The 25,752-nt window shown below is 48.6% G+C and overlaps 1 protein-coding gene across 2 annotated transcripts in view; it reads right to left on the reverse strand.

Moving 5' to 3' along the window:
* HTT (huntingtin) overlaps positions 1-25,752 on the reverse strand; it is a 2,178,328-nt gene that overhangs the window by 1,712,022 nt on the left and 440,554 nt on the right. For both annotated transcript variants that reach the window (XM_086964158.1, XM_086964157.1), the window contains one exon: positions 14,299-14,457. In XM_086964158.1, the coding sequence (XP_086820284.1) occupies positions 14,299-14,457 (159 nt within the window). The remainder of the gene's footprint in view (positions 1-14,298; positions 14,458-25,752) is intronic.

Consider the following 25,752-nt stretch of genomic DNA (forward strand, 5'->3'; position numbering starts at 1 on the left):
TAGAGATGGAGGCCACCACTCACCTGACCACATGCCCTGGTCTTTGCCAAAGACCAGGACCTCTGTTTTGTCAACGTTCAACTTTAGGGAGTTGAGAATCATCCACTCTGCAACAAGTTGCATGCAGGACCTAAAGTTGGACGCTGTGACATTCACAGAGTGGCTCAGGGACACCATAATCTGCGTGTCGTCGACACTACCTCCATCCCCTGAGATCTTACTAGTCTTGCAAGGGGGGCCACGTAGATATTAAACAGGGTCGGACTCAATGCCGACCCCTGTGGCACCCCACATTGCAGAGACTTAGCAGGGGAGAGGCAATCTCCAAGCATCACACGCTGCTCTCGCTGCTGTAGAAAAGAGTTCAGGAGACTGAGGGCCGGTCCTGTTACCCCTGCCTCCCTTAACCTAGATGTTAAAGTAAGGGGAGACAGGGTATCGAATGCTGCTGTAAGGTCCAGCAATACTAGCACGGTGGTTTGGCCCAGATCTACTTTCCGGCAGATGTTATCTGCGACTTTAGTCAAAGCAGACTCCGTGCTGTGAAGCTTTCTGAAGCCATGTTGGGACCCATCCAAAACCCCCGAAGCGTCCAAGAAATTGGAAAGATGACAATTCAAATGGGCCTCCAACATCTTAGCAGGTGCCGGCAGAAGGGATATTGGTCTAAAGTTCTTCAATAGACCAGGATCCAGGGTAGGCTTTTTAAGAAGAGGTTTTACAATGGCCCTCTTCCATGCCACCGGGAAAATACCTTGCTCCATAGCTCCATTCATTATTTCCAGCATCGGAGGAAGAATGATATCCCTGCAGTCCTTTAGTATTTTCAAAGGGACAGGGTCCTGAGGAGAAGCTGATTTCGTTTTGTCTAGGAGGAGGTTGAGTCCCTCCATGGAGAGCGCAGGAAAGTGGTTAAGGGCCTGGGGAGCATCCGCATCCCAAGATTCCAGATGTTTAACTCGAGAGGAGTCCTCTTCACTCAGAGAGTTCCTCTGTGATTGTAGAGCCAGATAGATGTCATCTATTTTTTTATAGAAGAAATCTGAAATATTGTTACATAGCTCCTGTGAGACAACCACAGGGTCGGGTGCCTGGAGAGAGCAGAGGGAGTCCACGATCTTAAAGAGCTCTTTAGATGACGTAAGAGAACAGGTCAAGTTGGTAAAGTAGTTCTGTTTCTCCTTAATAACTCTGCTTTTATATTCTCGTAGCAGGCCCTTGTAAACTTCTCGGTCCTTAGGATCCCAGGATTTGCGCCAACCTCGTTCCTTCCTTCTGCTTTTTTGTCTGAGAAGCCTCAGTGCTTCCGTGAACCAGGGGGCTGTCGGCTTATGTCGCGCCACATATTTAAGTGAGGAGGGGGCTAACTCATCTACTGCTTTGGTGATGGAGTCAGCGAGTTCTTGAGCCGCCTCATCCACCATCCGCTGCGATGAAATATTAGTGTTTTGAATAAAAGACGCCAGAGCCTCATTCGTAAAATTCCTAAAGCTTCTTTTGAGACATTTCTTGTTAGTACCCAGATTACCCTCCAGACTGGGAATGTCTAAGGACAGTGGTACTGCTAGATGATCGGACCAAACTATCGGCAAAGGCATGCCGACTGTTAATCTAGAATCGTTGGAGAATATCCCATCCAGGGTGTGGCCAGCCTTGTGGGTCGGATAGAGTACCCTTTGGACAAAGTCACATGCCTCCAAGGAATTAACCAGGGAGGATGTGTCTTTAGATGCCAGATCCTCTAGATGAAAATTCATATCGCCCAGGATAGTGAAATGAGATCTACCGAAGTAAGGTTCCAAGATTCTAAAAAGCTCAGGGCAGAAGTTGGTTCTGGGTCCTGGAGGTCTATATACAAGAATTCCAGTGAAGGAAATCGAGGGGGCACTCACAATACAAAAGTATAGAGCCTCAAAGGGGTCCGAGGGAACCGATAGAGATTTTACAGTGCAGGAGAGTGTGGACTTGAAAAGGATAGCCAATCCACCTCCTCTACATCGCACTCTATCCAGCCTCTGAAATGCATATCCTTCCGGTACAGCCAAAAGGAGGTCATGACCAGAAGAGTCTGAGGCCCATGTCTCGGTGACAAAGACCCAATCAGGTTGCCTCATACTTACGAAGTCATGAAAATCTATACTATGTTTAATAAGGGACCGCGCATTGATCAGAAAGCCCTGTTTGGGTTGAGAAATGGGCCGACCAAGGGGAGGGGGAACAGGTTTCCTAGCAGCCTGTGTGGAAAAATTAAAAGAGGTTTTACACAAAGGGCATACCCGCGCCTGACATAGGACCTCCGGGGAGAGACGATGATGACACAGGAGCACAGGGGGTCTGAGAGACACCAGGTTGCGTAATAAGTCGTCCCTGGAAGAAAAAGCGGACATATCAGGAGTCCCAGGGTCCAGCCCGTCCTGCAGCACGTCCTGTGGTGTTTGAGGGGTTCCAATACTTTGAGATTTATGTTACCCGAGACCCACAAGAGTTCCTATGCAGTAACGTACTCTCACAACTAAATGAGCTCCATGGAGATGTAGCCCACTGGCGGACTTTACCGCTGTCCTTAATTTGCAGAGCTGCTCTCTACAACATGGTGGCTCTCCCACGCCTCTTTTATGTGCTTCAAAACACACCATTCAAGCTCCTGCCGGAGTTCTTTAGGAGGATCGAGCATGAAGTCCAATATTACTATGGAATTGCGGCATAACAGGTATTGTGCTGTGTTAGCTACAGAGGGGTATATGGTGTGGCTAGCAGTCCCAGACATCCTAAAGTACTACTGGGCTACACAGTTACTAAAAATAAACGACTGGGTCTTCTTGGAACGTCAAGAACCGGCCTATAGAGTAGATGGAGAGGCCATGGGTTGCAGAGGACAGGAGACAATTGTGTACCATAGAAAGCGAGAGCGGGACATGCCAACACACACCCAGATGGTGGTATGGGTAAGGAAAGATGCCACAAACTATTTGGGCTGGAGGGGTAGACTCACCAACTTGACCCCACTAGGGGACAGTGACTTATTACATGAGGTGGGGGCATAGACAGGCTCTTCAAGATGGGAATTAATAGGTATAGAGCACCTGGGGAGACATCTGGAGGGAACAGCTTCGATGCAGTTCGAGGCCCTTTGCCAGGAATTAGAGCTGGTCGAATCAGAGAAATACAGGTATTTACAGCTGGGACACGCCCTTAGGAAATACATATTAGAGGAATAGCAGATACTAGAGGCGTCACCTCTGGAGGACAGTTTACACACACAGCCTATATCAGACAATGGGATCTCTATGATATACAGAAACAACTCCCCATAACTCCCCATAACAGCTGGGGGTATTGAGAGACTCCTGGACGGGCAGACCTAGTCGACAGATGGCGGTGGTTACAGACCATACAGAGCCCACAGGAAATAGCTATTTGCGCCCGGTTCTGGCTCGTTCAACTTAGGATTCTACATAGGTTCTACTATTCGAGGATACTGATACACAAGATAGGTAGACCAGACTTATCGCTATGCCTCCGGGTTTGCAGTCAAGAGTGCACATTCTTTCATATCCTAAAGGACTGTCCAGTATGACAGGATTACTGGCAAAAGGTCACTGAAGGAGGGGGCGGAGCTCGCCTGGTCTCAAGATGGCCGCTACTTAGGGGTTCTCTGTGTGCCATCGCAGAAATCCATCAGGAATCCTGCTTAATTCGAGCAATAAATTACATGCTCGCTACGGTCTATAGAGCACTTGAGAAGCGCTACCCGTTGGTGTGCTCATCGTGTTTGTCCGGTCTGCTGATCGACAGTGAAATGGTGCGGCCGCGAGGGGCCTAGCGCAGACCAGCAGTGCGGCCTACCATTAGCGGAGACGCGGACTGCTGCTGCCTTGGTTCCTGAGGCCTGGTTCGAACTCCGCCGAAGAGAGGAGCGGCGAGCGAGTGGCACCTGACTCTTCGGCGACCAGGTGGGACACGGACGAGATGCCCGGGTGAGGTGACATGACCTTGCCCAGATCACGGGCAGCGGCCTTGAGGCCTGAGGCCGGTGCCTTGTGTCCATGTAAGAGGGGAAGAGGTCCTTTTCTCAGTCAGTGAACAGCGGTGAGTGCTGTGCCCGGAGAATCAGCTGCTGGGCGTGACACGGCTAAACGGCCCAGAGGGAGTGGTGCGGCCTTGCCCAGATCGAGAGATCGCTGTTGAGGGCCACCAGTGAGACGACTGTGGGGCAATAGCTGCCGGAGCCCAGCTGCGTCACCCACTGCAATTGAAGATATAGCGGCGAGAGCCCTGTAGCACTGGTATCCCTGGCTTGGCAGCGGGTTTTTGGGTGAGGCCCTGTGAGACGGCCGCGGCCGGTGAATGAGGGCATTGACTGCTGGCAGGTAGATATGGGGCACATTTGAACTGCGCTGTTGGAGAAGGGGGATTGTTTTATGTCCTGATACCGCAGGATAACCTGGGGAGTGCCCAAACCCATTATTTGGCCTGCTATAAACTGCTGCGCACTCCTTGCGGCCTATGGGTTGGCCTCCCCCTCTCTTATTTGCCTGCTTGATTTCCTGCTGTGCCACCACCCTATGGCCCTGACCAAATAGAGGAATCTCGCCTGGCCCGAGGTCTGAGATGGTGAGCAGGGAGGACTGATCTGTTGCCCCTTGTTTATGTGGGCTCTGAGTTTCGCGGCTGGGAGTTTTGCGGCTGTTGCAGTGAGATCTGGACTTTTTAATAACATGGATAAGGTGGACAAATCACAGCCTAAGTTGCAGTTTGAGCAGAACAAGTTGAGACATAAGGAGGTAGGTGCTGACATGACTAACGAAGAGCAGAATGACACTGTTGAGGAGTCTGAAGGAGACATTCGCCAAATTTTGACAGCTATGTAGAAAAGCTGGTCTACCACTGATGGCAAAATTGACTCTCGGATAGGCCACATGTCTGAGAGAATTGATAAGCATGCTGGGTGTCTGGATATGAAGGGGAGACGGGTGTCCGAAGTAGAAGATGCCCAGATGGAGACAGACAACGCCCAGAAACAGATGGGGAAGCTCCTTTGCCCCCTGCAATACAAGGCAGAGGATTTGGAGGCTAGATCGAGGAGATGTAATATCCACATCACAGGCCTTCCTGAATCTACAGCCATGGGTAATATGGAGGCGTTTGTCGAGCAGCTCTTAGAGACACTCCTGGGTCGTGACACATTTACTGCCATGTTTGTTGTTGAGCATGCCCATCGCTCCCTTGGTCCCAGGCCCCATCCTGGCGCTCCCCGGCGTCCTGTAATTGCTAAATTATTAAACTATAGGGACAGTGTCGCTGCATTGAGGCAGGCCAGAGAGATTTGTGATCTTCAGTTTGAGGGCTCTTCGATCTCGCTTTTCCTTACCTTTACCATGAAGGTGCAGGAGGCAAGGCGATAGTTAGCTCCTTTGGAACGTCGCTGCGGGAGCATAGCTTGGAGTATGCAATGTTGTACCCGGCCAGATTGAGGGTCATCATGAATGGCAAATCAAAGATATTCACTGACCCAAACTCTCTACAGAAGGCCCCCAAGGAGTATATCACTGATGAGCGGAGAAGATATACAGAGGTGCTGGTTAGGGCCATCGCCGGCGACATGGAGGAGCAAGACGGACATGGTTGTACTTTGGTTCTCTTTAATTTCTCTGAATAGGTATGTTGCAAAGGGTTTGTTGTTCGAGGTGCACCGGAGGTGAACCACAGATGCTTGATGACCGAAGCATGAGTGGTTGACTCTACTTGTTTGTTCAATGCGGAGGTCAGTACTGATTGGGACAGATATTGTGACATTATGCACACCACTACTCTCTGCTGGTTTACTTCGGCCTAGCCGGGAGGCCTTTAAGATGGCAGGAGAGGGATTACCTCAGTTTCTTTTGGGTCCAGCTATTTGCTACTCTCTCGTTGTATAAACTGTCTAGATGGCTATGTCTTATTTCTGATTTTGAGGGATTCGAAGCGGTGAGCTGGTAACATCCGCCCCCTGTGTCTGACCCACTGCATGGAATCAAGCCAGAATTGCTTTCTTTTTGCTGCTGTAATCTTTGTTGGCGCATTTCCGAATCAGGGGGAGAGGGTGGGGGTTACATTTTGTCTATGCTTAGTTGGAGATTGCACAGCGTGGGTGGGGGGAACATATTGTGTTTGGCTTTGATTGTTGATTACAGTGTATACATGGTACCTACGTATTTCTCAAGCAATGCATCGCTACATGAGAGAGGGTTGGAGACGCATGGTTGATATAGATAGCGCTGGCCTAGTTATTGTAGCTCAGAATAGCGCAGGGCCAGGGTAGTCGAGTTTGTCTTCTAACATGGAACATCAGGGGCCTAAATGATTTTAGAAAGCTACGAAAAGTGATTGCTTATCTTACTAGACACAAGATTGATATCGCTCTATTGCAGGAGACCCATTTGCCTAGACTGTAAAATGCTCACGAGTAGGCATTTACATGGTCCATTTCAGGTGGCGGGTTCACTACACATGCCAGGGGGGTGCTCACCTGGGTTAACCCTGGATCAGGGATTAGGTTGGAGGCGTTTGATGCAGACCCAGGAGGCTGGTACGTCATCTCTGGATGCCAAGGGTGGGGACTACACCTGCGTATATTAAATATTTACGGGCCTAATTATGAGGATCCGCAATTTTACGATGATTTGCTTGGACGTCTGAGAGGGGAGACCTCTCTGCTGCAAATATGAGGCAGGCATCTTAACTGCGTACTTGATCTGACATTGGACCATTCCGGGGGCCCTGCACGTTGCCCTGCAGCTGCGGACAGAGCTATTTCTGATGCTGCAACCCAAGTTGGACATGCTGGATGTCTGGCACGCTCTCCAGCGGTGGGGGGTTTCACCCATTATTCAGCCCCGCATGAACTCCACACCAGAATTGATTATTGGTTTGTCTCTAGATTTCTGTATCCTCAGATTGGTGCTTGCTCAATTCTACCCGCTCTTACTCTGACCATTCTCCAATTACGCTGGACATTGAGAGTCCGCAGAAAAGGCCTGCTCTCTTCACATGGCGGTTCCTGCCATACTCACTGCTAGACAGTGTTTTTAAGCCAGAGATGGCCGAGGCCATAGAGTGTTTTTTTAACGAATATTGGCTCGATTTGTCAGTTTTACGCAGTATGGGAGGCTTTTAAAGTCTATATCAGGGGATAGCCATGTCCAAGCATTCTGGGGTCCTCTATTCTATTAGAAGGAGATTAGCTAGTCTTGAGGATCACTTGGTTGATCTGGAGCGAGATGTCTTGGCAGGTGGGGATGCCTAGGCTGCGGAAGAATTGAAAAATACATTCGAGGAATATCACGAAACCGCTGACAGCGACGTCAAACACTTGGGGAAATATGCAGTTGCCAAATCATATGGGGATGGAGAGAGGCTGGGTTCAGTTCTAGCTGCTCTGCTGAGAGATAAGCAGGAATCGAGCTGTGTGACTGAGTTGCGACCTGCGGGTGGTAAGCTTCTGAGAGATCCAACTGGAATAGAAGACAGGGTTAGCCAGAATCGCTCTAAAGCGACAGCTAACGAGGCAGCAATGTTGAGGTGGTTCCCTGAGTCCCCCAAATTTAGGAAATTGTATTGGAGGTTTGCCTCTTGTGGCTCCAGAATTGGTGAGAGGGTGAGTTACTCAGTGGCACTAGTTACTTACCTCGGTAACGATATATCTGTAAGAAACAGTAGTTAGGGTTAGATTCTTTACCTTAGAATATCCCACGGCGTCAGACTGGATCCGTAAAGTTTTGCGTAGTAGTACCCCTGCGGGTCGGTAGGTGTCGTTTGCGGCTCCGCGTCAGTCGTCGTGATCGCCGGGATGACATCGTCGGAGCACTTAGACGCCGCCCTCGTGGCGGACGTCAGTTCTTGTACATAGCTTTCCGCGCAAGGAATGCAGAGCCATACCAGAGACCGACACTGGTGCCATGAAACTAGGGCCCTCAAAGGGAGATACCTTACCCCTAGATATCGGTTCGCAGAACGGGGAGGATAGGTGGGGCAGTAAGAAATATAACACTAACTACTGTTTCTTACAGATATATCGTTACCGAAGGTAAGTAACTTGTGCATCTGACAGAAACAGGTTAGTGGGACTGTGAACCAAGATCACACCAGAAAGTCCTGGAGAATGGAACGGATGAAAAAGCCATCTCTCTGGACTTGGCCGTCCAGGCAGTGGTGCTTAGCAAACGTGTGCAGTGGGGTCCACGTAGCTGCTTGACAGATGTCCTGCAAGGGGACTCCCCGACCCAAGGCCGGAGTAGCCGCTGTGGCCGGAGTGGAATGGGCTCGTAGCCCCACAAGAGGCTCCTTCTTAGCCAAAGAATAACAGACCTTGATGCACAAGACGACTCACGAGAGATGGTCCATTTGTGCACCGCCCGTCCCTTCTTTCGAGGGATGCGGAGGTGGAAAGAAGGTGGGCAAGGTGATGGAGTGCCTGATGTGAGAGGCTATAACCACCTTATGCAGGAAAGAAGGGCGAGTACTCAAGACAACTTTGTCAGGATGGACAGAGAGGAAAGGAGGTTTAGAAGACAGCGCCTGGAGCTCACTCACTCTCCTGGCAGAGGTGATAGCAACCAGGAATGCAGTTTCAAGAGTCAGAAGATGAAGAGGGCAATTGTGAAGTGGCTTGAAAGGAGCGCACATGAAATAGGTTAGAACAAGGTTCAAGTCCCACTGAGGCATCACAAAAAGAACAGGAGGGAACATATGTGTGATGCTTTTCAAGAACCTATTTATAACAGGGGCCTGAAAAGAGAAGGCTGATCAGGAAGCCTCAAGAAGGCTGAAATGTCATAGAGGTAGCCTTTGATAGTGCCTAGAGCAGAGCCCTGCTGGGCAAGAGAAAGAAGAAAGAAGAAAGAAGAAAGAGGAGAACCTCTGATAGGAGGGGCAGAGAGTGGATCCACAGCCTTTGCTGTGCAACATGCCACAAATTTGTTCCACCTGCAGGCGTATACCGATTTTGTGGAGGGACGCCTGACTGCCAGAATCACATCACAGACTTCAGAAGGCAAGTCAAATGGCCTCAACTCTCGCCGCTCAATCTCCACGCATGTAGGTGGAGACTGGACAGGTTCGGGTGGAGGACCGTCCACTGCTGCTGCGACAGAAGGTCCTCCTGAAGAGGCAGACAAATCGGGGGATCGACTGCCATGCTGAGTAGCTCGGGATACCAGTATCTTCGTGCCCAGTCCGGAGCCACAAGAATGACTTGGGCCCGGTCGCGCCGGATCTTCTTCAGCACTCCGGGCAGAAGTGGTATAGGCGGAAAGGCATAAGACAGACCGCAGCTTCACTCGCAACGAAAAGCGTCTCCGAGCGAGTGTCGCCTTGGAAATTCCAACGCGCAGAACTGATGACATTGCGCGTTCTCTTCGGTGGCGAATAGATCTAACCAAGGCTCTCCCCACTGCTGAAAGAGGCCTTGCGCCACGTCAGAGTTCAGACGCCATTCGTGATCCATCATGCACCGGCGGCTGAGTTCGTCCGCCCTGGCGTTCAGGGAACCTGCCAGGTGTTGAACCACCAGGGTGACGCCCTGGTGTTCCAGCCATTGCAGAGGCGCAGAGCCTCCTGACAAAGGGTCCACGACCCCACCCCGCCCTGTTTGTTGCAGTACCACATGGCGATGGTTTTGTCCGTTAACACCTGCACTACACTTCCCCGGACAGAGGGAAGGAATGCTTTCAGTGCAAGCTGGATTGCCCGCAGCTCCAGAAGGTTGATGTGGAGCCGGGACTCCGCCGGAGACCAGAGGCCTCTGATCTCCCTCTCTCCCATGTGGCCTCCCCATCCCAGGAGGGAAGCATCTGTCACTACTACCTGCTTCGGTTAGGGAAGGTAGAGAGATCTGCCGCTGACCCAATCGCGGCCCGTGAGCCACCACTGCAACTGGCTCGCAGTGCCCTCCGAGATCAGGACGTGGTCGGACAGGTTGCCCTGATGCTGTGCCCACTGAAACTTCAGGTCCCACTGCAGAGCCCATATCCGCCACCTGGCGTGATGCACCAGAAGGATGCAGGAGGCCATCAGCCCCAGGAGCCGAAGCGTCAACGTGACCGAGACCCGGGATAAAGGCTGAAAGATCGGAATCAGAGCCTGAATATCCCGAACCCGCAGTTCGGGGGATAAACCCGAAACTGTGCTGAGTCCAGAACCGCTCTGATGAAAAGGAGCTTCTGAGAGGGGCACAGGTGTGACTTCAGCACATTGATGGAGAACCCCAGCGAGTGCAACAGGTCGGCCATAGTCTGGAGGTGAGAGATGACTGTCTGGGCCGAGCCCGCCTTCAACAACCAATCGTCGAGATAGGGGAAGACTGAAACCCCTAATTTGCGCAGATGAGCTGCGACCATTGCCATCACTTTCGTGAACACCCGTGGGGTGCTGGTAAGGCCGAAGGGGAGCACGGTAACCTGAAAGTGCTAGTGGCCTACCATGAACCCCCGGTAACGCCGGTGGGCCAGCAGGACGGGGATGTGGAAATACGAGTCCTGCAAGTCCAACGCTACCATCCAGTCTTCTGGGTCCAGGGCAGCTAGGACCTGAGCCAAAGTCAGCAACTTGAACTTCTCCTTCCGGGGGAAGCCGTTGATGCTCCGTAGGTCCAAGATAGGGCGTAGGCCTCCTTTGCCCTTCTTGGGTACCAGAAAGTTGTGGGAATAGCAACCACGTCCTACTTCTGGCCCAGGAACACGCTCGATGGCCCCCTTGGCCCAGAGAGCCGTAACTTCCTCCTGCAGAAGTTGCAAGTGATCCCCCGACATGCGGTGGTACTGCGGTGGCATGGCTGGAGGGGTCGCCTCGAAGGGGAGGGAGTAGCCCCTTCGGACGATTTGCAGCACCCAACTGTCCGATGTGATGGTACGCCAGTGGAGGAGGTGATGGCGAACCATGCCCCCCACTGGCGTTGAATGGGCCTGAAAGCTCGGACTAGGAGGACTTTGAGGCAGATGCTGCGGGGGCGGATGTGAACTGACCTTGCCGTTGTCCCCCGGCACCGCCACGGAGGTTACCACGTCCGCGTTGAGGTTGGTTCTGCGGCCTGTGGCTAGCTGGACGTGTGGGAGCGCCCCTTCCTTGGTCACGAAAGGGGCGAAAGGCAGAAGTTTGCTGGTGTTGGCTGAGGCCCAAGGACTTAGACGTAGCCCTTGAGTCCTTGAAACGCTCCAGCGCACTGTCCGCCTTGTCGCCAAAGAGGTGATGGCCATCAACAGGCATGTCCATAAGGGTGGCTTGGACATCCCCCGAAAAGTTGGCGGACCTCAGCCAGGCGAGTCCGTGGTATCAAGTCCACACCGTATTGAATAGCGTGCTGCATCCCGTCCCTCTGCTAGGGCTTGGGTAAGCTTTGCCTGGACCTCCACCGGGCACTGCGGCAGCACTTCCGCAACCGTATCCCACAGAGAGTGGGTGTAATGGCCCAAAAGGCAGGAGGTGTTGACAGACCGCAACCCAAAACTCAGGGAGGAGAACAGTGTCTTCCCAAACTGATCGTACCTTTTGGATTCCCGATCCGGAGGAGCGGTCGGGAATGCGGTCTGGGAGGTAAAGACCTGGATCACCAGGCTCTCGGGGGTGGGGTGAAGGGACAGGAAGCTGGGGTCGACCGGAGCCGGACGGTGGCGTCGGGCCACATTCCGATCTACGGGAAGGCCCGTAGAGGGCTTGGACCAGGTGCCCTTCTGAACATCAGTGAGGGCTTCGTTAAACGGCAGGAGAGGCTCAGAGGAGCTTGCCTGCGGTTTGAGCACCTCAGTGAGGGGGTTAGTCCTCACGGCCGCGACAGGGAGCTCAAGAGCCAAGGCCTTCGCTGCCCTAGTCAACACCACGCTGTAAGCAGCCTCCTCCTCTGTATCGACGGTAGGAGGGAAGTCAAATCCAGTGTCGGTCAAAGTGTCCAGACCACTGGCCTCCCCCAGCTCGTCTGCCCAGTCCTGGCTCACCTGGCACTGCAGTGCCAGAGGGTCCCCAGACCCCTCCTAGTTTTCCTCGTCATCCATCTCCTGATAGTCAGGAAAAAATGATGGAGCCGGGTCGTCGGTGAAGGGCTCACCGATCGACGCCAGATCCGGACCGGGGCGGGAACCGGGGACGTCGTCGGAGGCGTCACCCTTAGTGACGGTGCCAGCGGAGGGGTCGGAAGGTCGACTGGCCTGGATCCTGAGGAGGCCTGCGGCATCGGTCCGGAGCCGCCGGCCCACTAGGGCTCCCAGACGGACCCGCCCGAAGACACCTCGGCGGGTTCCGACAGAGGGAAGCGCGATCTCATGGCCGTGAGGAAAGCACTAATCTCCTCTGGCATTGGGTGCAGCACAGGGAACAGCAGGTATGGAACTGGACGGAGCGCTTGCGGCTTCGGTGGAGCCGCGTGGGCGGTGTCGCCCGAACCCCCGGCCGCGTCGCGCGAGCGTCGGAGGGAGTTGGAAGAGCGATGATGCTCCTTCGGCTTCTTTTTGGAGTGCCTCTACTTACCCGAGGACTTAGCGCCCGACGAGTGGTAGTGACTAGACGAGTGGCGCTGACTGTGGCCCCGCGACCGGTCCCTCGAACTCCTCCTGGACCGGGACTTCGAGCGGCGCAGGGCCGACTGCCGGAGCTCTAGACGCTTACGCCTAGCCTTCAAGGTCATGGCCCGGCAGTCGGGCACGCCTTGTCATTGTGGTCGGCCCGAGACAGTAAAGGCACCGACGGTGGGGGTCGGTCACCGACATCAAGCGGTGACAATCCCCGCAAGGTTTAAACCCGGGCATCCCCACCAGAAGTGATCCAAAATAGATCAACAAGTTAGTCAAAAAATGACTAAGAGTACTGCTCTTCCCGGATCTGCGCTTGCTGGCATGGAAAAAAGAAGAACTGACGTCAGCGCGCGAGGGAGGTGTCTAAGTGCTCCGAAGACTTCATCCCGGCGATCAAGACGCTGACGACGGACGCGGAGCCGCAGACGACGCCTACCGACGCGCAGGGGTACTGCTATGCAAAACATTCGGATCCAGTCTGACGCCTGGGGGTATTCTAAGGTAAGGAATCTAACACTAACCTGTTTCTTTCAGATTCTAATTTTAACTTAGCACAGTCACTCAGTTTCAGGGAGGCTGTATGAAGCTTTGCATTAGAGTGAATGTGAGCATATTGGGATGGATAAGATAAGATACTTAGCACTCAAATATTTGTCCCATACTCTTAAGGTCATGGCTTCAGGTGTGCTAAGGTAGCGTTAAGGGGTCTAAGGCATTTCTCCAACCACACCACATCGCAGAAAGAGCAATTTTAACTGTCTCAGACTATAAACATTTTACAGTTATGGACAGAGGTGATGGTTGCACTAAAGGACCATGACAATGCAAGATTGCCTTTTGTCTGACCACCTAGTACCAGTACCAGCAGATCATTTTGGCTTACTTTATAAATATTGCTAGACTGATTCAATCTTCGTAGCCTTGACTTCTTCAACTGGACAATCTCTTTCCTTTCCCTCACTTACCTGTGTTATCTCCCTACTTTTGTCCCCTTACCTTCTCCTAAAGTGTGGTTCTCCCCTCACCTCCATCACCATCAATCTTGCTTCACATCACTCCTAAATATAAACATGTACAGATGAAGGATCGAAGGAACACCACATCCTTCTTGGTTTTCAAAGAGATGTGGCTATTCAGATGTGTAAATGCTGGCTTCAATATAATGCTGAAAAAAACTAGGTTAACCTATTTAATACCAAGGCCACAGAAGATAAATAATTCTCAACAAAGACCAAACTCAAAGCCTTCAGTGAAGGGATTAACAGGGCTAAATATGTTAACAACGAATAGGTGCTTTCCTGCAATCCTACTTTCATTAAGTGCTGGACAATCTCATGCATGGATTAGGTGAGATAAGTCAGCGTTTATGACTATTGATGGAAGAACTTGTGATTCTACATAGAAAGTCCCATTCTTGAGTGCCTAGTTTCACTGTCCCATAGAAAGATGTTCCATGCTGTTGCCTAAAGGCCATCTAGAATGCTTAGTAATCTTTATAATGTTAATGTTAACTGGTATTTGTATAGCGCATATACACCGGCAGGTCTCTTAGCGCTTTATAACTAAGAACACTCGATCCCACATTTGTAGCTCTGTCTGTGAAAGTTACCTTTTTGGTACCAATTTACTGAGCATGCATCAATTGTCAATGTTATACAAATGAAAACGGAGGCTGACCTCTCAACATTTAGGCAACTAAAATTCAATGAAATGTATTAAAAAAACGGTACATAAAAGTATATTTTAAAGCAGTGGTTACCTGTAGCACCTTTCACATTGTTTATCCAGGTCTCAGCATCAAAGCGGGACTTGTTGAGAATAGAGTAAATTATGGTTCCACAGAGAATTGCAGTAGCTCCTCTGATTTGGGGATCCCCGTGGTTAATGTAATTCAGTATGTCAGATACATACTGTTCCTCTACAAAACAAAGGTATTTGAGGAAAAGAGTTAATAACAAGAGTTCATAACAATGTTAGAGGAGCAGTTTGCTAAGAAAACAACCAAAATACATATGCTACACTGCTAAAGAAGTATTGTTACACATAAGCAACATGTTCTTTCCAACCATATTACTAGTGTTTAAGACGCAGAAAGGTGTAACCTGCAAGCAAAAAGGATTGCAATAGATAACTAATACGTTCTGTGACAAAGAACACTTAAATGTTAATCCAGATCTGACACACCTTAAGTTTCTAGAGAGCCTCGTATGACAGAAAAAAAGGAACACAAATGACACTAATGATCCTTCTGGTGTATACTCTAACCAGATTTCTCACCTTCTTAATTTCCCTAGGCACAAGACTGAGCCCAGAATTTCTTCAGGGCAACTGTTTCCATGCGCGAGCACATACTGCCATTAGACTCTGCAGCAACCTCACTCCGCTAGCTGTATTTGGGTACCAATTCAGTCTGATAACAGTTTACCTTTGTGCATACAGGCAGAATACTTGTGACACTGGAAGAACGACAGTGTGTGAAATCTAACTTAAGACCTGATTAAGAACCCTAAAGGTGCACTCTACATTAGAGGGATGAGGGAGAACAGTGAGGAATCTGTAGTTGGATACAGTATCCACAATAAACAGCATTTCCAAAGTTAAGTAACATGTTCTTTCAATGGATACTTCTAACCACAGATTCCTCCCATTTTGAGATGATACGTGCAGTGTCTGAGGAGTAAACTTTCACAAGCAGGCCTTGTAAGACAGAGGTCAAAAGGGTCCTTTCTGCAGACCTCATAGTCAAGGTGGTAATGCCTGGTGAAGGTGTGAACAAACGTCCAAGCAGAAGCCAGTCAAATGTCTTGATATCTCGAAAAATGAAGGTTGATATAAGGACATTTTAGAAAGGTGGAAAGAGCGAAGATATAACCTTTTACAATGACCACCACAAAACTTTGCTGAGCAGAGACAAAATGAACAATAAAACAGCCAACAGATTGGCCCGCACCAGACCACAAACTTCACCCACAGAACGGAACAAATAGATTTCGTAGAGGGGCACTTAGCCAAAAGAATAACATCCACTAATTCAGCATGCATATCAAATCTGCAAAGCAAGGTGTGTAGATTTGGGTACAGGACCCTGCCTTGCTGCTTTCTCAGCAGGGCAGGGGGAAAATGCTTCGACTCAACATATTTAGGTACCACACTCTCCTGGACCAATCCAGAACTTTCAGGATGATCTCAGCCCGGTTTTTCCCATACTTCTTAAGAACCTGGGGAAGAAAAGGCAGGAGGGGGAAGGCGTAAAGGAGGGGAAACATCCTAAACAACGAACATCAAACAACGACTTACCTGAACAATGAAGTCTGAACAACGAAGAATCTCATACCACGAAGTCCAGAACCACGACTTTTCGGAACAACAAAGTCCTTAACAACGAAGTGGCACGAAGTGGCAAGATTCAGAATGTATTTACCTTTTTATGCCAGTAGATGGCACTGTTGGTTTGTATTTCCACTGTGCTGAAGCCTTTCTCTTCTCAACGTGAGTAAAACTATATGGCTGTGACAATTGAAAATGGAATCTAAGTGGAGGGTGGCCGTTTTTAGGTTTCGCTGGTGAACGGAGCCGTTAGGCTCCGCCTCCAGAGAAATCTATTGATTACAGTAAGCACTCTGGAACACGCCCCCCCGTCCCATTGGCTAGCTCCATAAATGGAGCCTAGCCATTGGACGAGGGGCCTGTCCGTCAATGCCGGACCAGACACGGGGGCGTTCCCGAGATTCTTTGGCTTTTGCCGGTCGTCACGCGACGTCAGCCGAAAGCCGGGAACGCCCCCGAGTCTCCTCCGGCCGGGCCGTGCTTGCTGCTGTCCTGGGCATCGTGAGTGTTTTTCCCCGGCACGTTTCCCGCCTCCCTCCCGCCGTTCGTGTTCTCTCCCGCCCCCCTCCCCCCTCACGCCCCCTGTGTCCTCTCCCGCCCCCTCCCGCCGTCCGTGTCCTCTCCCACCCCCTCTTCTAAAATTTTTGAAAAACCATGACTGAACAAATATTGACCAAGTCATTTGCTTTACCGGTACGTTTCTCGTGTAGTCTGCTTTCTAGATAAAAAGAGTTTGGTTACACAATATTTCTTCTATTTTGTTTGAGCTAGAACTGGTACAACAAACTATACGAAAGCACAGAAGCAATCCCCACATTGATACGCAATTTCCGCTGCATAAATGTGTATTCGACGACGGCCATCTTGGAACGACACCAATTCCACTGCAGTATAACGGAAGCTTCTGTAAGCGGCAAATCAAAATTAAAGTTTTTTGTATCATTAATAACAAATTATAAGTATTTCGCCAAGTATATAAATAAGGATTTTGTTAACTATTCATATGGCGATTGTAGCAAAAGCGTGACGTTGATGTAAGTATTACTTTTATACTTGTGCTGAACGCTGAATATGTTAACGATGATTGATAGACTAATTAAAATTAATTTGATTGTCTCGAGAACATGTGGCGCTGTAAGTAATGAGAATCGGCAACGCTAATAGATGGCCATTGGAGCCAGCCAACGCAGACGAGACGCCTCCTGGTGGGTGGACGGCTTTCTGGTTAACACGTCTTCTCTGTTTGTGGATTCCACTCTATCACCTGATGTCATCGGCCCGCCTCCCTCAGTCTTGGCGGTGTATAAGCGCCATTGCTTCTCGTCGGTACATCGCGAGCTTGTGAGCGAAAGTTGAAACGCCAACGGCAGCGGTGGGGGGAGAACAGATAGTGAAGCGCTTAGAAGCACCGGAAGGACGAAGCGGCCACCCTGATTTTGGGGAGACAGTGGGACTAAAGAGAGCAAGGCTACCGTCTTTATTACATGCCCTGTCCGGCGAGTGTAAAACAGGAGAGGTCCGGAAGGTACTGCATCACAGTGGCGGGCATGTTGATAAATAAATAAGTCCCTGCCCCTAAGCATAAATGCCGATGCCCACCACCGGCGGAAATTAAGCACTGTGATTCAATTTAGCATCAAAGGATAGTTTTAATTGTACTCTTACTAGGGTCTTGTGTACCCGCTGCAGCCAGCCTCAGTCAGAAGTCAGTGCTGCCAGCTGGTGATAATTGATTCATCCCTGATTAGAGCGGACTGCGGGCTTGGCTGGGAGGGGGAGGAGGGGGCGCCGAGGGGGTGTTGGAAGCAGAGCTCAGTCAGTGCCAGGATTATCTCTTCGCACCCCTGGCTCCATCAAAGGCATTAGGCAGGATGACAGGCGCTGCACTCCTCTCTACATGTCATTTACGAGCTAGCAGCGTCCCACAACGGGGTGAGCACCTTATAGAATGTTTTGAGGTGCTACTGACACACCAGTATCTTACAGATATTCGTAGGCCTTAGGTTCGATTGGGTCCCACCTGTCTGCAGGGGTCTGCGTTATACCCCTGTAAAATAAGAGCCTCAGACCAGACCACACATCTAGAGTGGGCTCTTTCCTCAGGGTCATAATGGATACTGTTTCCTGTCCTCGACTTTGTTGTGTAGCCTAATGCATTCTGGGAGTTGTAGTCTTGCCTTGCTTTCACTACACTAATTAGGCTAACAAGCCTGAATCAATGATTGAAAAATGAAAAACGTGTGCTTTCTAAACCAGAGGTCATCCGAAATAGATTCTACTTATCCCTGCTAAAATATATTGCACAGTCTCACTGTCATGTATGTCCCACGCATGCACAATGTACACACACACACTCAACACATATACTGAATGGCAGCACAAGGGCCTGGGTGCAACATTTAAGCAGAACTTTTACCCCTGTGTGACTTGGAGACCACACTTATTTCATACACTGAAAAAAGTTCTGGTCATGTCTATAAAATTGGCTGGTATGCTGCTACCACATCTTCATGTCAACAACCCAGGACATGGACAGTAGCCATATGTCAACAAAAGAGGGCATGCTTAGACTTAGTTCGTCCCTCTGGATCACAGAACATGTCTTGGACCTTGGCGTTACCATGTGGCTGCTCTTCACAAACAGGACATCGCCAGCCACACAGAGCACAGAAGCTGCTTCACGCGACACTTAGCGCTACACGAAAATGTAAATATGCAAGAGCGGTAAAATGCGCATACATCCGTTAAAAAAATAATTTTAACTAATGTTTTCTGGAGAAATCCACACTTTTATTTCATATGTAATTTTATGACATATAATAAATAAAAAAAATACGCTAGTAGAACGTGTTTTATGATCCAGTAATGCCGATTCGGGGTTCAAGTGACAGGTATAAATCACGCGTCCTTCTAACGCGTGGTTTACGTCCTTGGCGCCTGTATGGATCATATTGTAAATATGAACAATCTAAAATCGAATTGCGCATGACGTCACAGAGTAAGCTTTCGTAATACTGCGCTTTGCATAGCTCTATGGTACTCTTGGATTTGTATCTAACCTGTTTCACCACAACAAAAATGCTAATTGAATAAAACGCTCGTATCGCTCCACCCGGGTACACATTGTTAGCATACGGAACAATAGCGCAGTGGGCAATGCGCTTGCTGCTGGCCTCTTCGTGTAACCTAACAGTGAAATCATCTAGTATCAAAGCGCTGCGAGAATTTTCAGTGTGTGGGTTTTTTTTAGACATGACCAAAGACATATTTTAATTATATCATAATCTTAAGCAATCTATCAGTTTTGGAACCCTGGAGCAAAGTTGAAAAAAGAGCAATTTACTGCCAGTTACTGTTCTTAAAAACGCAGAGGTTTTTTAAAAATATTTTTAAATACCCTGAAAACAAGCATTTACAATGCAACGGTTTCGCCTTTGGAAAAATTAGAGCTATTGGCAATGTAAATGACAATGCCATTTATTTATCTGTTTTCAAAACCAACACATAAATACAAATTTTGTCATTTACAATGCCAATAGGTCAAACTTTTCCAAAGGCGAAACCGTTGCATTGTAAATGCTTGTTTATAAGTTTTATTGTTGATGAATTATTTTGAGAATAAAAATATTTCTGCAATCCTTTTTAAAAAAAAATGGTTTACTTAAGTGTGAATGTGATTAATGTCATCGATTTAAAAAGTGCGTTTCTTATCTTATTTCAGTTCGTTATGCAAAGGGCATTTTAGTGATCATTGCAGACAGCTGTGTAAAAATAGATAATGGAATTTTAATCTTGCGAATCTATGTGTGAATTATTGACTTTTCAATTAGTGCGGAGTTTAAACGTATGTCTTTCCTTTGAAAAATATGTTAATATAAGGATTAATCACAAAAAATATATATATAATACATATCTATTAATAAATTTTTTTTTTAAAACAAGCACATGCTAAATTTCTATCAGCCTTAAAAAGTCTACTGTCCTTGATTGTGCTTGAGCAGAGGGGCACACTTAAATCAGATCAGCAGATAAGCACAGCCTTTCATCTCGCTCTGCTTGATGGTGCTCGCTGATGGGCACAGCTTGAACATGTTTATTTAAAAGAACATACTGGCGTCAATTAGTAACGGGCAATTTAAAGTATTTTTATGGTTAAGAAATTCGTTGAAAAAAAAGTAATTGTTCAGCATTATTCGTTGTTTAGCTTTCGTGGATTAGGGAGTCGTGGTTCAGGCAGTAGTTGTTTAGTCATAGAATCCTATAGGAGCCCTGTGTTCCACTGAAGGCAGAAAGGGTCACCTCTGGAATATTTTGGTAGAAACGAAAGTGTGCAATAAACTGGACACTGGCCATAGCAAAATGATGCAACAAAGGCACACCCCTCCAAATGAAATTGCCCTGCAACACCTCCAAATGAAGATGCCATTCATACAGTCTGCTGAGCTCATCCACTTTGGCGCTCAGCGAGTACATCAAATGAGTGGCAGTTAGAGATACCCCTTGAAGCCACTACTAGAGACACAGTGCTTAATGGCACAAGATCTGTGACTCCACAAATTGCAGCTTACGGCAGTACCACATGGTGGTGGAGCTGTCATTTAAGACCTGAACTAGTTGCCCGTTGATGGATGGTAGGAAGGCCGTCAGAGCAAACCAAACAGCACAAAGCTCTATAAGGTTGATGGCGAGCATCTGCTCGGGAACAAATCAATCAATCAATCAATCAAGAACTTGTGGAGCGATCTACTTACCCGTGAGGGTCTCAAGGCGCTGAGGGACAGAGGGGGGGGCGCTACTTGTCGAACAGACAGGTTTTGAGTAGCCTCCTGAAGGTCAGCAGGTCTTGGGTCTGTCGTAGGCTCAGTGAGGGTATTCCAGGTCTTTGCGGCGAGGTGGGAGAAGGATCTGCCGCCAGTGGTTGTTCTTTGGATGTGAGGGACGGTGTAGAGGGCGAGGTCGGTGGAGCGGAGCTGGCAGTTGGGGATGTAGAAGAAGAGCCGTCTGTTAAGGTAGGCTGAGTCGGTCTTGTGGAGTGCCTTGTGTGCATGGATGAGGAGCTTGAAGGAAATGCTCTTGTTGATGTGGAGCCAGTGCAGGTTTCTCAGGAGGGGGGTTGATGTGGCTGTGGCGTGGTACATCGAGGATCAGGCGTGCAGAGGCGTTTTGAATGTGTTGCAGTCGTTTGATGAGCTTGGCCGGGGGCTCCCCTGTAGAGGGCGTTTCCATAGTCGAGTCTGCTACTGACGAGGGCATGGGTATCTTTTCTTCTTGTATCTGTCGGGATCCACCTGTAGATCTTGCGGCGCATGCGGAGGGTGTTGAAGCAGGAGGAGGAGACTGTGTTGACTTGCTTGGTCATGGAGGCTACAGATCTTAACCTTTCCCAGATAACCACCACAACATAGAGATGGATGATGCAACCATCACTACTATGAGCTTTAGATGGAATAGGGAGACATCCTGAGGCATGTAAGAGTGGTGTCCAACGAGGGTGTAGCTTGATCAGCAGAATTGGGGGGTGGGGGGGTGTTTCAGATTTTACAACAATCAGAGTGGTATATCATATGAAAATAAATTATATGAGAAGCATGGAATGAGGAGTGTTTAGGGGCAGCGGGAAGGGAGAAGAGTGGGGATTGTTAGGGGTTCTTAAAACTCCTTATTTTGTAAAAAATAAAATAACACATTTTAAGATCGTCAAAAGAGAGAGTGTCTGGACTTTTGTCTGTGTGTGTATGTAAAAATTCCAGGAGAAATCCGACAGACACCTCACCATACCCAACTGAAAGCACCTGTACACAACTATTTCTTGAAAATACATTTATTAGGGGCGTGTAACACCCCCTTAAGCTACGCCACCACCCGGATGCCCCCTTCTAAAAGCAGGTGTTCAAAACGCAACCCCAGTGCAACGCCCACTGCAGACAGAGGTTCTGGTGCAAGGAATGTGTGTGTAAACAAGCATGTGGGACCAGCAGGATGCATGGAGCCAAGAGACCTCAAAACCGGAACCCCAGATTGAGGCTGAAACAGCTGGATCATAACCTGAATGTCCAGAACTCACTGAAGGATAGAAAAGTACTTACAAGCGAATGTATCAAGGACTGCCCCTGTAAAGAGACTCATCCATGAAGGGGTATGGAAATACATATATCCGTGACTACTGCCATCACCTTTGCATCACTGCAGTGACTGAGGTCAGGCCAAAGGGTAGAACGGCAGACTGGAAGAGCTTGGGCGCCACCACAAACTGCAAAAAGCATATGTGGGACTGAAGGATGGGCACATGAAAGTACGAGTCCTGCAAATTGTAGAACTTCATCCAGTTCCCTGGATGCAAGGCAGAAAGAAAAAGAACCTGTGCCAAAATAAAAGTATAAATAAATGACTCTGTCCTACTGCCCCATAATGGTAGTACATGGCCATGGAAGGGTTGTAGTATTCTGTGTGTCACAGGGGTAGTAATCTGATGCATGAGCTGGTGTCTGGAATTAGGAGTGTGAATGATGTTACGGAATTTCGGTGTGTGGTTTAGAGTGTGGGATAGGAGAGTGTGACAGCTGGAGGGAGGATGGAGCCCCAACAGGACCTACCTGCAGCTCCTGTAACTAAAGAGCCTAACGTATAATAAAGAACTTTACTTCCTACCCGAGTGGCTTCAGACTTTGGTTCGAAGACCCTGCCCTCCGACTGATGAGTTCTCAAAGGACCTGCGAGACAATGCAGAAAGACTCTGCTGGCAGTTGCAACTATCTCTGGCAGAGAGGCCTGTTGTAGGCAGTCTGCGGCTGAATATTGTGTAAAGAAAGAGGGTCCTGTCAACATGGGAGGACTACTCTGGGGCCACCCATCCTTAAATGCACCAATAAGTAGGGTCAGCTCAAGCTGATGGGCAGGAGCAGCCCAGAGAGGAGGGTGTGTAAGGTCTGGTAAGGACAAGGAGCCAGATGAGGCGAGTTATAGAATGAGGAGATGTACACCTTTGAATAGTCTTAATCTTATGGAGAAAGCTATGCAAACAGTGTTCTAAGCACAGTGAGGAGGCAGCAAATCTCCTTTACAGTAAGCAAACTCTGAAATTACCCAAGGAGCTTTGACAGCAATACATTCAATTAAGCACAGTCTACATTTCTCAATTAAGTTCACCGTAGCCCGTTGCTCAGGTTAATCCATGCATGTATGCCTTTGGGAGGTGGATGGGGGGGCTCCTGGGTGTAATTCACAAATTGTATGGGCCCAATGCACAAAAATCTGGGTAGATGAAGTGAACACTGTGGTCATAATGATGGACAAAAGTCTGGTGTCAATGCACAGCACCAAGTAAATGGAAACTTTCCTCTCTTGCACGAGTCAGTCTGCCCTGGAAAAAGAGTGTTTGGACATATAAGGAAACTGGCTTTTTGCAGGTTCAGCCCCACTTTTTGGCCTTTTGTTGACTACTAGGTACTGGCGTAATGGCTCCGTAAAGCCCTGAGCCCTGGTAATCAGAGCTCTGTGAATGTGCTCAGACACTTAAAATGGTGTATGGGGCTAGGCCTTATACCCAATTGGAACAGCGTAACCTAAGTCTAAGCCCCTAGCACTTGCTGCGCCACCTTCAGTGCAAAAGAAGTAAAACATGGCTCCCAGCCTGCTACTGCAGGCTGTTAGGGCAGTTTAAAACTGCTAACTGAACTTTGCCATTTAAGGAGACAGAAAAGCCCACTCCTCCTTTTTTACTGTATATACATCACTTCAAAGGCAGGCCTGTTCAGCCCTAAGGCAGGGTGCTATTTATTAGAATGTGGAACATGATCCAGCAATAAAAATCCTCAAGCTCAAATGTTCCTACAGTCAGTGGAGTGCACCCAGATGGCAAGCCATTGCCAAAGGAAGGATTCCACTGTGACAGCGATAACGGGCGACTGTACTTCTGCCGGGATCGAAAGGACTTCGAAGGACGTTGACCTCCATGGGCAAGACCACCTCCCCAAAATAGTGGCCTGAGGAGTAGCCCCAGGAAGACCCAGTTAACCGCATCGCACCCACAGCATCCTTAAGAATCTTCAGCATCCTGTATCCCTTTCATCACAGCCACTACCATAGTAGTCAATGAGAAGGGGATACAACACCTGGAAGTGATTGAAGACTGCTACTTTGCAGGAGGAAATTGTTTCTAAGGGCCTTGTTGGTCCTCCTGACTGCCTCTCTGCAGCAGTTGGTTGCCTAAAGTAACTCACAATAACCTCACTGATACTTACCAAAGTTTTCCTTGATAACGTTCCTAAGTATCACATTTGTTACATTTGCCAATGCTTGTTTGCAATAATAGAGAAAGTGCATATTTACTGTACCGTATAATTGCTGTAGCCTCATAACCCACCAGTGGATCTTTTTGTTTTGGTGTCTAAAATTAAATAAAAATACAATCGACTTTTATAAATTGGTCGATTTCTTGAGTGTCTTGTGTATTTCTTCTACAATAGTTTTGGTGCTGTTTAACCGCATCGCTGCGGCGGTTATTTTTCCGCTTCGCGGCTTTTTTTTAAAAGCCGCGTTAGATGACGAGCTCAGCTCGTCATCCGCACACGACCACCGTGGCTGATGACGAGCTGAGCTCGTCATCAGCATCGAAGGGGTTAAATGCCTTACATTTGTTCCTTTGTGTAAGCCTGACTACTCAGGGCCACAGCAACCCAGGGCTGAGTTAAGGGGGTCACAAACAAAACTAACTGGTCCTGAAGCGGTTGGTAAGTATATTACACGGTGAGACTTACAACCACACCATATAAAACACCCCATTTCCTCATGTAGCATTGCTGCAGAACTTTCATGTAAGAAAGCTCATCAATCTTTTGTATTCCAGACCTGAGAATCGGAGTGGAGGTGCAAGCTATGTAGAGACTTTGACATCATGAATGAGAGTTGTAAGCTGATGTGTAACAGTGGCAGGAGACATTGAAGATCCTGGTTAATCCGTAGGTATTCCTGCCTACGAAACTCGCAGTCTCCAGGCCATCCAAAACCAGGCGGCCCGCCTTATCCTTCGTCTTCCCAAATCCTCCCACATCACCCCGGCCCTCAAAACCCTCCATTGGCTTGGCCTTCCGGGCGTACGCTCGCTCTGCCCCGCTTTTCATTAACTCTCTAATCTCTTCTCACGCCCCCAGTCGTTCTCTCCGCTCTTCCTCTCTTTCTCTTCTTCACGTCCCCCGCAAATCCCGCACCGGGGGCACCCGATTCTCTGTGCGGGCCCCCCAGATTTGGAACAATCTCCCTCTTTCCATTCGCTCTATCCCTATTTTCTCCCACTTTCGTAAAGCCCTCAAAACTTTTCTTTTTCTTCAGGCATTCCCCGGCTAATCCCCTTGGGACCCTCTGTAGATACTGATGTGCTCCTTAGCGCCAGGAAGCCGCTTGGCCGCAGTGCGCTTTAGAAATGTCTTTTTCATTTCATTTAGAAAAAATAAATAGGACTATTTCCAAGGACTTGGGTAAAGTAATAAGAAAGGAAAGGAAAAACGGTCTCCATAATCAGTGTTAAGATCGGATCAGCATCTTACAGGCATTTGTTCATTAAATGGGGAAAGAACAGATATGCAGCGAAGGATATATTAGTCATTCAAAATGTTCAAATTATTGATATATGGTTTTCATTTATAGACATGTGGTATATCCACCTTACCGATCAGTGTCTGTGACAAGTTAGTTCTTTTTTGTAAGTTTATTAGTTTGGGAATTGCAATTTATGTTAATGGCTATGGTGTGTTGGAGCTTATTACCGCAAAGCAAGTAGGAAACTTGAATATATCGACCTATAGATTGTCTAGGGAATACTGTGTTAACATTTTCAATACCACACGGAGTCTAGCTAGTACTTTGGGAAAGAGATTGTAGTATCCATATG

This window comes from Lissotriton vulgaris, chromosome 3_2 (genome assembly GCF_964263255.1).
Source record: "Lissotriton vulgaris chromosome 3_2, aLisVul1.2, whole genome shotgun sequence".
NCBI classification, from domain to species: domain Eukaryota; kingdom Metazoa; phylum Chordata; class Amphibia; order Caudata; family Salamandridae; genus Lissotriton; species Lissotriton vulgaris.